Source organism: Cherax quadricarinatus, chromosome 27, assembly GCF_038502225.1.
Source record: "Cherax quadricarinatus isolate ZL_2023a chromosome 27, ASM3850222v1, whole genome shotgun sequence".
Classification (NCBI taxonomy): domain Eukaryota; kingdom Metazoa; phylum Arthropoda; class Malacostraca; order Decapoda; family Parastacidae; genus Cherax; species Cherax quadricarinatus.
Window position 1 is genome coordinate 25890656 of NC_091318.1, and position 13880 is coordinate 25904535.

A 13880-nucleotide genomic window follows, 5' to 3' on the forward strand; every position below is an offset into this window, starting at 1 on the left:
CCCGCATAGCGAACTTAATCCGTGCAAGAGGGCTGGTCGTTATGCGAAATGTTCGCTATGCGAATTAATTTTCCCCATAAGAAATAATGGAAATAAAATTAATCCGTGCAAGACACCCAAAAGTATGAAAAAAAAATTTTTTTACCACAAAAAAATGTTAATTTTAGTACACACAAACTGAAAAAGGCATGCACAATTACATGACACTTACTTTTATTGAAGATCTGGTGATGATTGATGGGATGGGAGGAGGGGAGAGCATTATCTTCTTACTGTTTAGAAGGGGAATCCCCTTCCATTAGGACTTGAGGTAGCAAGTCCTTTTCTGGGGTTACTTCCCTTCTTTTAATGCCACTAGGACCAGCTTGAGAGTCACTGGACCTCTGTCGCACAACAAATCTGTCCATAGAGCTCTGTACCTCCCGTTCCTTCAAGACTTTCCTAAAATGGGCCATAACATTGTCATTGAAATAGTCACCAGCACGGCTTGCAACAGCTGTGTCAGGGTGATTTTCATCCATAAAGGTTTGCAGTTCAACCCACTGTGCACACATTTCCTTAATTTTTGAAGTAGGCACAATGGATTCCACAACTGGCATAGGCTTCTCAGGGTTAGCCCCAAACCCTTCAAAATCTTTCTTAATTTCCATACTAATTCTCACCCTTTTTACCACAGGGTTGGCACTAGAAGCTTTCTTGGGGCCCATGGTCACTTATTTTCCAGAAACAGCACCGAAAACACTGTAATAATACGAAATATTCCGAGTGTATGCTTGAATGTTACCGCGGAGGCTAGCTGGTAAACAATGGGACGGGCGGCACATGTGAGGCTGGCTGAGGGCCCACATTGGACGCGTCTCGGACGAAGTTCGCTGAGCGGGTTTTTGTCTACTATGCGGGGCAAAATTTCAGCGAACAAAGCGTTCGCTATGCGGATTGTTCGCTATGCAAGGCGTTCGCTATGCGGGGGTCCACTGTACTACATGTTCATTATTTTAAATTACTGTGGTACTTTGGTATACGCCCTTAATCTGTTCCAGGACCTTGGACTTATACCAAACAGGACGGATAATAAACAAATTTTCCCATAAGAAATATAGGGAAAACTATTAATCCATTCCCATGAAAAAAATCCTATTGTTATTGGCATATTATGTATTGATGGGGTTGTATAAAATAATTTAAACACTGCTTAATACTAAGATATGTAATTTAAACACTGCTTAATACTAAAATACATACATAAATACAAAAGAATTAGATGAAATAAATGCAAATTTAACCTCACTTTGCTGAAAAGAGTTGAGTGCCTACTAGGATAGTGCTGAGAAGGAAGGAGGAGGAGGAGGGAATGTTATTGTTTGGAAGGAGAGTCCCCTTCTCTTTTCTGTCTTTTTTTCCTATTTAGATCTGGTTGAAGCTCACCAGGTTTGACTTTTACTAAAACTCTGTCCAAAGAACTTTGCTTCTGCCTTCTCAGGATGTTTCGGAAATGTGACATTGTCTGGTCATTTCAGACAATGCTGTTACAGCTTGTTTGGGCTTTGTTGGGGTATTACTTCTCTGCAAAGTTTTTGACATCCATCTGTTTAGCAAAGATTTCCTTGATTAACCCTTTGACTGTTTTGGTCGTATATGTACGTCTTACGAGCCACCGATTTTGACATACATATATATGTACTCATAAATTCTAGCGGCTTCAGATCAAGCAGGAGAAAGCTGGTAGGCTCACATGTGAGAGAATGGGTCTGTGTGATCAGTGTGCAGCATATAAAAAAAATCCTGCAGCATGCAGTACATAATGAGAAAAAAAAACTGACCTTTTTTTTTAATTAAAATGCCGACTTTGTGGTCTATTTTCATATAGTATTTATGGTTGTATTCTCGTTTTCTTGGTCTCATTTGATACAATGGAAAACATATTATAGAAATAGAGGTGGTTTTCATTGGTTTTACTAAGAAAAGTAGGGGAAATGTTTGATTTTTGCCGATGTTCAAAAAGTAAACAAACGATGTCATTTTCCAATAAATGCCCAAGTAGCCTTTCTAATATGCAGTCATGAATGGGTTGACATTATTTATACAATTATTACAATGTTGCAGTAGTCTGCATAACAGTAAGTCTTTTATTTTTTGTTTGAATAAAAATTCAAAATAGAAAGCAAGAGTAATATCAGAGGGGCCTGAAGACATGACTGATGAACAAAGAAAATGTTATTTTAGAGCCAGGAATGTCTGCATTGTTCATTCTGGACCCTGTTTTGAAATTGTCATATTTTTTAATTTTCGTGAAATTGGCCAAATTGCAAATTTCTGACCACATTATTGGGTACTTGAAATCAGTAAATGGGCAGTTTCTTGTGCTCAATCGATAGAAAAAATGGAGTTCTAAAGAAATAGCTATGAGTTTGGTCAACTGGAACATTGGAATTACCCGAAAATAGGGCTCAAAGTGGGTGAAATCGCTGATTCGTAAATATCGCCAAGGTCACTACCTTCGCGAGAGCATAATTCCATCAGTTTTCCATCAAATTTCGTTCTTTTGGTGTCATTACAATCGGGAGAAGATCCTGTATCATTTTTAATAAGAAAAAATTTTTTTTTTTTTTTTTTTCAGAAATTTTGCAACACCAGGAGACACCTCAGGATTTGGGGTTGTGATAGTCAAGGGGTTAATGAAGTAGGGGCTTCCTCTATCTCCTCTTCTGAGCCTGAAGAGAGTGCATCCATCTTAGTCTTGTGCTCCTCCTCCTCAAATTAATGCAGCTCCTCAGTGGTCAGCTCTTCCCTGTGCCTTTCCATTAACTCCTCCACATCACCATCACTCACATCCAGATCCATGGACCTGCCCAGAGAGACAGTATCCTAGTACGCAGTTTCATGATTCATCTTTGATCCATACAAGTTCTAGAACACGAGTCGTATTGCAAACTAAGGTCGTATACCAAGCAAAAATTTTTATGTCCAAACAGATCGTATACCAAGTTGGACTTGTTCCAAAGCAGACGTATATTGAGGTACCACTGTGTATTTAAGATCAAAATACGGTACGTACACAGTACGTATTGGATAAAAATAGACAAAATAATTTTAGCCTTCTCCTTGCAAAATACTATTTAAACATGTTTTTCCAAATTCAAGAATATTTATGAAGCAGTTTGGATTTACTTACTTGTAAGTAAATTATTTCTCCATAAACTATTGGTTCAGAATTTAGATTTATCATGAATAACATGAAAGTTTGGGGAAAAATCATTACCATGTAGTGATATTGTTGTTCTATTACAATTTAGTGATTTATTTTATACCATATTATTGTATGCAATACCTGCAAAGGAATTTTTACATTACAGGACCCAGAGCTCATCACAGCTGCGGGAAAGAAAACCTTCTCGACTTTCTTTATCTCAGAGGAAGAATTCAGTTAATCACTTAAGAGTTTCTTCAAAAGCATGTGAAAATAAACTGACATCAAGCTCACACAATGTTAAAGCAAACACTTCTTGTGCAACAGCAACCATAGGGAAGAGGAAGAGTGTTGAAAGTGGTCTCCCAGAGAATGACCACAAGACAGCTGAACTAGACAAGCTAGATAGTGATGTCTGCCCTTCATGTATGATGCCATGGAAGGAATATGATAGAACTGGGAAGTCACGAGTGTTTCACACGGATGAGTGCTTGGATTTAGATTTTTCCATTAAAGAAGGTACTATAAATTAATCGAAGGAACTGGAGTTATCTTTTCCCTGAATTCTTCCCATTCCCAAAGTTTTACATAACCATTATGGGTTTAGTGCTTCCTCCTGATTATAATGAACTATAAATTAGTATCCCTAGATCAAAGGTATATTCAGGTCCACATCCCTTTATCCGAAATTCTGAAATTCGAAAAGTTCCAAAAACCAAAGTTTTTTCGTGGAGTGTGCAGCATCAGTCATCTCTGTGCTGGGTCACGCTGCCACATGGCGGCGTTGAGAATCATTCTGAAATTCGAAAAAGTCTGAAATTTGAAACAGTACAGGCTTCAAGGGTTTTGGATAAAGGGATGTGCACCTTTAATACCGGCAAATTGTTGAATAAGACACGTGTAACACCTCGGCATCATTATTGAGAGAGGTTTCACATGCACACCACTCAAGGGAGTTCTTGATGCTGGTGAGAGTCTCTTGTGCTCCCCTATTTTGGATTGAACCCGATTCCCTCCCATTTCCCAGGCACTGTATGACCCCCAAGGGTTTGGTGCTTTTCCCTAAATATACAATAAAAATTTACCTGCAGAGCAGGTGAATAAATGCAGGGACTTTTATAATGGAGCCAGTGGAAGAAGTGGAAATGCAGCAGTTGTAGACTTCATCAGTTGTGGGCAAGGCCCACTCATAGAAGTAGGTTATCCCCATAGGGTCAGTCAGAGATTTTACAGTGAAGTTATAGAAGAAATTCTATGCATGAAGATTCTCTGGTGTCAGGCAACACAGTAACACCATGGAATCTTTGTTCCAAAAATATCTGCTCTGACTCCATTGCTAATCTCACTCATCATATGGGCATGACCTACTTCACAAGTGACCCCACCCACACGTAATCAAGTCTGCAACCGTTGCATCTCTCCACTTCTTCCATTGGCTCCACTATAAGAGTCTCTGTCCCTATGCCTCTGTATTAGGTTAAACAAAAAACTGCTGTGCACTTGAAATATCTCAAAATATCACAATGACTAGGTGGTTTAGTGTAGGCAAAGGGTAGGAGGTCAAAAATATATGGAATAAATTTAATTAAGAAAGCAGTGCTAGACTGTGCAGCTGAAGCTTTTGGGTTTAGGAGGGTTGATGCAGGGGGAAGAGAAGTAATTAATCGGATTAATTCTAACGAGGACACTAGAACCCTACAGGAAAATCTGCATAGATTGATGTTTTGGTTGGAGAAGTGGCAGATGCAGTTTAATATAAACAAATGCAAAGTGCTAAGCCTTGGAAAAGAAAACAACTATGGCACTTATAAACTAAATAATGTAGACTTTAATCACTCTGAATGCAAAATAATGGTTAGCAGGAATCTAAAGCCAAGATAACAGTGAGCAAGTGTTTCCAATAAAGCAAAAGAATTCTTGGCTTCATAACAAGAAGTATAAATAACAGGCATCCTCAAATTATTCTTCATCTTTATATATCGTTGGTTAGGCCTCATTTAGATTACGCTGTGCAGTTCTGGTCACCGTATTACAGAATGGACATAAATACATGTACTCGGGAAAGCATACAAAGAAAGATGACAAAGTTGATCCTATTTATCAGACTGAGGACACTGAGTCTGCATTTTCTAGAATGGTGTAGAATTAGGAAGGATATGATTTAGATATATAAATGGAAAATAGAAATAAATAAATAACATGCTGAAAATATCTAACCAAGACAGGACTTGCAGCAGCGGGTTCTGGTTGGAAAAATTTAGATTTAAAAGGATATTGGAAAGCATTAATAGAGTCATGGATGTGTGGCACAAACTCCCGAGTAAAGTCATTGAAGCAAACACCTTTTGCAGCTTGTAAAATTGGTTAATAATAATAATAATAATAATAATAATGTCTTCTACAAGTACATGTACAAGGTGTACAGGCCTAGCTGACATCAGTGACATACTACTACATGTATATAGAAAACTGCTTATTATGCAAAACATTTTGGGCAAATTAGGTCAGTTTTGTCCCAGGATGCAACCCACACCAGTCGACTAACACTCAGGTACCCATTTTACTGATGGGTGAACGTAGACAACCAGTGTAAGGAAACACGCCCAATGTTTCAACCCTCGCCGAGAATCGAACCTAGACCCTCATCGTGTGAGGGTCCAGGTTCTAACTCACACTTACCCACGCCCACTCATGTACGGTGACCTGGTGGCAAACGCCACCAGGCCATTGTACATGAGGGGGTGTGAGTTTTAGACCTGCCTGGCTTGGGCCAGTAGGTCTGCTTCAATGCTCCTTAGTTCTTATGAGTGGGTGTGGGTGTTCTTGTGGGTGATGAAGTAAAAAAAAATGTGTGGTAAAAGAAAAAAAAAAAGTTAACAGAGGTTTTCTTATGGTTTAATGTGTTGGTGTGTGAGCAAGGTAACAGTTAAGGGATTCAGGGAAAGTGTCTAGCTGGACTTATGTCCTGAGTGTGGGAAGTATAGTTCCTGCACACTGAAGGAGGTGTTAGCATGTTACAGTTCAGAGGGGTCATTTGAATTGTGATGTCTGCACACTTCTGGCAAGACAAAGGTTGAATAAATGAATGATGAATGTTTCCTATTTTTGGGTTACCCTTCCTTGGTTTTAAACAGCTAGTGTGTTAAAAATATGTACATACTGTCTCCAGCTGTAAATACCCAACCTTAGGTTCATTTAAATTTTTTAAATTAAATTACATACTTCAAAATTGTTAAGCTTAAATATATGTAACCTCATTTAATAAATAACTTAAATCTAAAATGGAGAGCAAAGTATCTTATAAAGGGATTCAGGGAAACCAGTTTGCCGGACTTGAATCCTGGAAGTGGTAAGGATATTGCCTCCACTCTGAAGGAGGGGTGTAGATGTTGCAGTCTGAGGATAGTCTGATTGTGATGTCAGTACATTCCTGATTGAATACATGATGATGTGGGCTTTCTTCTTTGGGTGACTCTGCTCTGGTAGAAGACAGCTATTGAGTTAAAAAAATACAGCATCAAAATGGGGAGTACTATATTATCTCATAATTATGACAAGGTAAAAACATAAAAGCCACTAGCATGGCCTAGTTGATGGGAAACCAAGTGCTTGTGGAGTATGATGAGGAAAGGCTGTGAATAAATTATGGGATGGCTGTCTTTCACTTTACTTAAGTGTAACTCATGTGTAGCTAGGTTAGGCTAAGCAAGAATTATGTTGCATTCATTTTTAATGAAATTGTTAGGAGTGTAGGGTGAGGACATTTTTAATTTTTTGTATGAATTCAGTACCAGCATATGTTTGACACTAAACTTGGTATATAAATGAATTATGATTCTTTTGTATACAATTCTGTATATTTCCACAATTCTTTTTCCTTATTGTAATGTTTAAAGTATTTATTATTTTGCACTTTTTTAAAAACTTTAATAAAAATTTGTACCTTAAGATCTGTGCTATATTGTAACATTGGATAAGGATACTTTATTAGATTGGCTTAATATTACCACTGTATGACTAATTTATATTTTCTTTCATTTTATTTGCAGAATGTAAAGATGGTATTGAATGTTGTTCAATATCTGAAAGTCACTTTTGGAACAGCACACACAAGACCCTTGCAGAACTGCATTCTCAGCATGTGGGTGCATTAACTCACAATCTCTCTCAAAGTAAGAAACAAGATCAGAACAAAAAAAAGAAACTTCACTCCCCCAGTGAAGACTCAGGCTATGAAGACGTGGCAGTAGCTGGTCCCTCGAAACTCAGAGAATCCACTTTTAATTCATCAGGAAAAAACAAAAAATCTTGTAGTATCAACTCACAAAGTGATTTGAATGATGGACATGTAAATTTAGATTTAGATAACAGTATACCACTGTTCATTCTTGATTCAGATGATACTAGTGATGATTCGACTGCAATTTTTTCAGCAAAGGAACTGTTGCAAAACAAGCATTCATCTGATGTAAGTTCATCTAGTAATGAATTTAGTAAACCTAAGCATTTTAATAGCATCAGTAAACATTCTTCACCAAGCAAAGTTTGTAAAGGAAAGGATTCAGTTAATTTTTTGGAAAATGCAGAAATCCCAAATCTTGATCTGGGGTCTGTACTCAAAACTACTCAGCACTATCTTGAAGATGATGTAAAGACAGTTTTATTCACTGAAGCTCCCAGTTCTCAGAGGACAGAAATGCTTAGCTTGGATGATGATGCCTCAGATCATCATGCAGAAGTTTTTGATGTAAATCTGGCAAGGAGAACCCTCCAGCCAGATTATAAGGAGAATGAAACCAATGTGTCGAACAATGATGAATATAGTGATACTACAAGATGTTCTCTTGAAGACTTGCCTACCACACTTCATCAAAATGATAATATTAATACAGTGACAACTGAAATTCATAATTTAAAGAAGTTAGAATGTAATATAGATAATGCGACACGAAGTGATGTTCAAAGCAAAGAAAATGCTGAACTTTCACATTTAAGGAAGCAAGTTGATGATAATGATGTTGACTCAGAAATCTTTGATGATAATATCTTTGCACAGTTGGTAGATATGGCAGTGGAAAAGTACTTTGATAAAAATAAAAATGATATGCCATGTTGTGACTCTGCAGAAAAAAAGAATCAAAGTAGTAACTCCAACAAAGAATGTCCTGGGCAGCCATCATGTCAACCGTGTATTCATCTTCACTTTCATCTTAATGAAATTCCAGAAAAATTACCAGTGAAAGGTTAGTGAACTCTTGGAATAATTTGTTTCCTTATCATCTTCCAGAACTGTCGATCAGGTGTACTGTGGTTGGGTCACAGGCACTCGATCACATTAAGTATTCATTGCATAAAAATTTTCTCCAAAGAAAATTATTAAGTGGGAGTTGTTAGAGAACAAATTTATACTTCTAGTGCATAATCTGTTTAGTAAACACAAATGTTACATTGCTGTGCTGAGTGTGACATATAATGTTCATGCTATTTTGGCAAGTCTAGGCTTGTAGGTTTACTTGTTAGCATCGTTATGAAACAAGCTGAAGCCCACAATAGTGGTTATAAATTTATTACAGAGGTATTGATTTATTTTTCCAAAATAAAATGTTAGTGAACTTTTCTACCCCATCCTTCCTTTAAACTGAATTGCTACCTCCCATTTCCCAGGTGGTTTGTGATCCTTAAGGGTTTAGTGCATTCATATTTATTTATTTATTTATTTATTTATTTATTTATTTATTTATTTATGTCTTTGCAGATAGTACATTGAGATTTTATATTTACAATAATGGGTTGCAATGCAAAGAGAGCCTCTATTATGCCTAGGCATTATGGGCCGACTTAACATTATTGGCTTAGTCTACTTAGCACTAAGAATTATGTCATAGTTGTACAGTAGAATGTTAATTATATCATAGTTGTACAGTAGATTATTAATTATAAGTGAATCTAATTTATATAAGACAAAAGGTATATTCATATATTCAAAAATGCTTTTTGTGAAAACAATGATTCAGTTATATTCCTGTCAACAATGGATAAAAGGTTCAAAGTAATTGTTGAAATTATGATGTGAGAATACATAAGTGAATATGTGTGTACTGAGTATATTTAGCATTTAGTCTAGGGTGATTAAGTGGCTTTTGAGAAGAGTATTAAATTGATTTTCAGACCGGGTTACTTTAGCATCTTCTGGTAATGAGTAATATAATAATAATCCACCCAATCCAAAATGAGTTCTGCCTTTTGTGTGATAAGGAAATCTGCAGAGCAGTGAAACAATAGAGATACACAGCTGTTGCATGTGAGTCTAAATCATTTACTTGTCAGTATTAGATGCCATTAATATAATATTTTATGGCAGTTTGATTCTGGTGAAAAATGATCCTGCTCCTCCTAATTAACACCCCAGATACTATATTTTGCCACCAGGCCTTGATATGCAGCCATGAGCCATGTCTGATAAGATTTTTTTGATCTATTATACAAATGTTTAACACTTATTAGTTCATTTACTTTTTCTACACTTATATGTTTGAAGTGGTTGGCTGGGTATGAGTGGGTATTGGCTGGGTATCAGCAGGTATTGGCTAAGTATTAGGAGGTCGCTACAGTTTTGACTAGTAATTTCTATAGTTTTCCAAGCCAGTAATCTCTCAGTTGTCAAAGATTAATGATACAGTTTTTAGGACAAAATCTGAGCAACGCATCCAAGTTTTATGTTTTTTTGTAATGTAAGAGTACTGTACATAATAATAATTAGGAAAGCATTCTTTATTTTTACAATTTGGTCTGAATGAGTGTACAGTTCAGTACAGTGGAACCTCAAAAATTGAACGTATCACATATCGAACGTTTCGAAAATAGGACCATTTTTTCGGACAAACTGTGTCCCTATTATCGAATGCGCTCCTATTTTTGGACCGCTGGGTACGGGACCTGTCTGGCGCCCACTCTGTCCGCATCCCCGTGCAGGCGCCGTGAGCAGTCTAGCTTTGTTTATGCTTGAGTGAACACTAACCTGCGCTCTCATTCACGCATTTTACGATTATTTCGTTGTGTTTAGTGCTTGTGGGACTGTGAAATAAGCTGCCATGGGCCCAAAGAAACTTGCTAGTGGTACCCCTGTGGTAAAGAAAGTGAGAAACACCATAGATGTTAAGAAGGAAATAGTAATACAGAAGTATGAAAGTGGTGTGAGACTTGTTGAGCTTGCCAGGATGTATGGGAAAAACAAGTCGACCATCGGTTCTATCCTGTCAAAGAAAGAATAAATCAAGGAAGCTGATGTTGGGAAAGGTGTTAATATAGGGAGTGGATGAGGTGCCTTCTTCAAAGATTAAGGAGATTTGTGCCAAGTGGAATGATGTCCAAATGTTTGTGCAGAAGTACCACCCTGAGCAAGCTGAAACAAGCCATCTTTGCGACTAGTTCAGTGACAGAACCATGTCCCATTTTAGGGAAATGTTAAAGAGGCACCAGAAACAGAGGACTGTGGACAGTTATTAAGTGAGACAGGGGTCCAGTGACTCTCAAGCTGGTCCTAGTGGCATTAAAAGACAGAGAAGGGAAGTAACCCCAGAGAGGGCTTTACCTGAAGTCCTCGTGGAGGGGGATTCTCCTTCCAAACACTAACCTCAACTCCCTCTCTCTTCCTCCCTATCTTCCAGATGCCATCACCAATCTTCAATAAAGGTAAGTAAAAATGTTATTTTATATGTATTACTATACATAATAAAAACTATAGTATTTGTTGTATGTAAAACTGTAATTAATCTCTATAAAATGTATTTTTTGTGTGAATATTTTTGGGTTTCTGGAACGGATTAACTCTATTTCCATTATTTCTTATGGGAAATATTGCTTCGAATTTCAGACTTTTCGAATTTAGAACCAGCTCCTGGAACGAATTAAGTTCGATTTTTGAGGTTCCACTGTACTTGGGTTCATTATTGCATTTTTTTATTATACAGTAGGACACCTGTATCCATGGGGGAGATTTTCCAAGGACCTGCCATGGATACTGAAACTGTGGATAGCAGCAAACCCTATACAGTAGACCCCCGCATACCGTTGGCATCACATAACGTTAAATCCGCATACCGATACATTTTATCGCTAAGATTTTACCTCGCATACCGCTAAAAAACCCGCTCAACGCTATTCGTCCGAGATGCATCTAATGTGCGGCCTGAACCAGCCTCACATGTTCCGCCGGTGGCGGAACATGTGAGCCTCCGCGGTAACATCCAAGCATACAATCGGAACATTTCGTATTATTACAGTGTTTTTGGTGATTTTATCTGCAAAATAAGTGACCATGGGCCCCAAGAAAGCTTCTAGTGCCAACCCTACAGGAATAAGGGTAAGAATTACTATAGAGATGAAGAAAGAGATCATTGCAAGTATGAAAGTGGAATGCGTGTCTCTGAGCTGGCCAGGTTGTATAGTAAACCCCAATCAACCATCGCTACTATTGTGTCCAAGAAAACGGCAATCAAGGAAGCTGTTCTTGCCAAAGGTTCAACTGTGTTTTCGAAACAGAGATCGCAAGTGATAGAAGATGTTGAGAGACTCTTATTGGTGTGGATAAATGAAAAACAGATAGCAGGAGATAGCATCTCTCAAGTGATCATAAGTGAAAAGGCTAAGAAGTTGCATGAGGATTTAATTAAAAAAATGCCTGCAACTAGTGATGATGTGAGTGAATTTAAGGCCAGCAAAGGTTGGTTTGAGAGATTTAAGAAGTGTAGTGGCATACATAGTGTGATAAGGCATGGTGAGGCTGCCAGTTCGGACCACAAAGCAGCTGAAATGTATGTGCAGGAATTCAAGGAGTACATAGACAGTGAAGGACTGAAACCTGAACAAGTGTTTAATTGTGATGAAACAGGCCTGTTTTGGAAGAAAATGCCAAGCAGGACCTACATTACTCAGGAGGAAAAGGCACTCCCAGGACATAAGCCTATGAAAGACAGGCTTACTCTTCTTGTGTGTTCCAATGCTAGTGATGATTGCAAAGTGAAGCCTTTATTAGTGTATCACTCTGAAACTCCCAGAGCGTTCAGGCAAAAGAATATCCTCAAGGCTAATTTGTGTGTGCTGTGGAGGGCAAACAGTAAGGCATGGGTCACTAGGGACTTTTTCTATGACTGGTTACACCAAGCATTTGCCCCCAATGTGAAAAATTACCTAACTGAAAAGAAATTAGACCTTAAGTGCCTCCTGGTGTTAGACAATGCCCCTGGTCATCCTACAGACGTAGCAGAGTGACTTTGTGGGGACATGAGCTTCATTAAGGTGAAGTTTTTGCCTCCTAATACCATTCCTCTCCTGCAGCCCATGGACCAGCAGGGTATTGCAAACTTCAAAAAACTGTACACAAAAGCTCTGTTTGAAAGGTGCTTTGTAGTGACCTCAGAAACTCAATTGACTCTAAGAGAGTTTTGGAGAGAGCACTTTAATATCCTCAATTGTGTAAACCTTATAGGTAAGGCTTGGGAGGGAGTTACTAAGAGGACCTTGAACTCTGCTTGGAAGAAACTGTGGCCAGAATGTGTGGACCAAAGGGATTTTGAAGGGTTTGAGGCTAACCCTGGGAATCCTATGCCAGTTGAGGAATCCATTGTGGCATTGGGAAAGTCCTTGGGGTTGGAGGTTAGTGGGGATGATGTGGAAGAGTTGGTGGAGGAGGACAATGAAGAACTAACTACTGATGAGCTGCTAGGTCATCTTCATCAGCATGAGGCCACACCTGAGGAAACTGCTTTGGAGGAGGGGAGAGAGAAATTGAAGAAGTTGCCTACTTCAAAGATTAAGGAAATGTGTGCAATGTGGCTTAAAGTGCAAACCTTTTTTGATGACAATCACCCTAACACAGCTATTGCAAGCCGTGCTGGTGACTATTACACTGACAATGTTGTAAACCACTTTAGGAAAGTCATAAAGGAACGGGAGGTACAGGCCTCTATGGACAGATATGTTGTGCGACAGAAGTCCAGTGACTCTGAAGCTGGTCCTAGTGGCATTAAAAGAAGAAGGGAAGTAACCCCGGAAAAGGACTTGACACCTCAAGTCTTAATGGAAGGGGATTCCCCTTCTAAACACTAAGACTCTCTCCTCCTCCCATCCCATCAATCATCACCAGATCTTCAATAAAGGTAAGTGTCATGTTACTGTGCATGTCTTTTTCAGTTTGTGTGTATTAAAATTAATATTTCATGTGGTAAAATTTTTTTTTTTCATACTTTGGGGTGTCTTGCACGGATTAATTTGATTTCCATTATTTCTTATGGGGAAAATTCATTCGCATAACGATAATTTCGCATAACAATGAGCTCTCAGGAACGGATTAATATCGTTATGCGGGGGTCCACTGTACAGCCTCTCCTCACTTAGCGATGTACTTGCTTACTGACAACTCAGACTTATGACGGGCTCTCTGATCAGTATGCATACCTAAATAATGTATATTACAGCTGATTTCCTCTGTTCTGTTCATTACAATATACAGTACACTACTGTATAAACTTTTTTTTTTTTTTTTCAACAAGTCGGCCGTCTCCCACCGAGGCAGGGTGACCCAAAAAAGAAAGAAAATCCCCACAAAGAAAATACTTTCATCATCATTCAACACTTTCACCACACTCACACATTATCACTGCTTTTGCAGAGGTGCCCAGAATACAACAGTCTA

General features: G+C 38.3%; 1 protein-coding gene across 10 annotated transcripts in view; it reads left to right on the forward strand.

Annotated features, from left to right (window-relative positions):
* LOC128691038 (DNA cross-link repair 1A protein) overlaps positions 1 to 13880 on the forward strand; it is a 78678-nt gene that overhangs the window by 4793 nt on the left and 60005 nt on the right. For 6 of the 10 annotated variants that reach the window (XM_070089129.1, XM_070089135.1, XM_070089133.1 and 3 more), the window contains 2 exons: positions 3354 to 3706; positions 7237 to 8430. In XM_070089129.1, coding sequence (XP_069945230.1) covers positions 3354 to 3706; positions 7237 to 8430 — 1547 coding nt within the window. The remainder of the gene's footprint in view (positions 1 to 3353; positions 3707 to 7236; positions 8431 to 13880) is intronic. The other 4 variants (XM_070089136.1, XM_070089137.1, XM_070089138.1 and 1 more) reach the window with 1 other exon arrangement.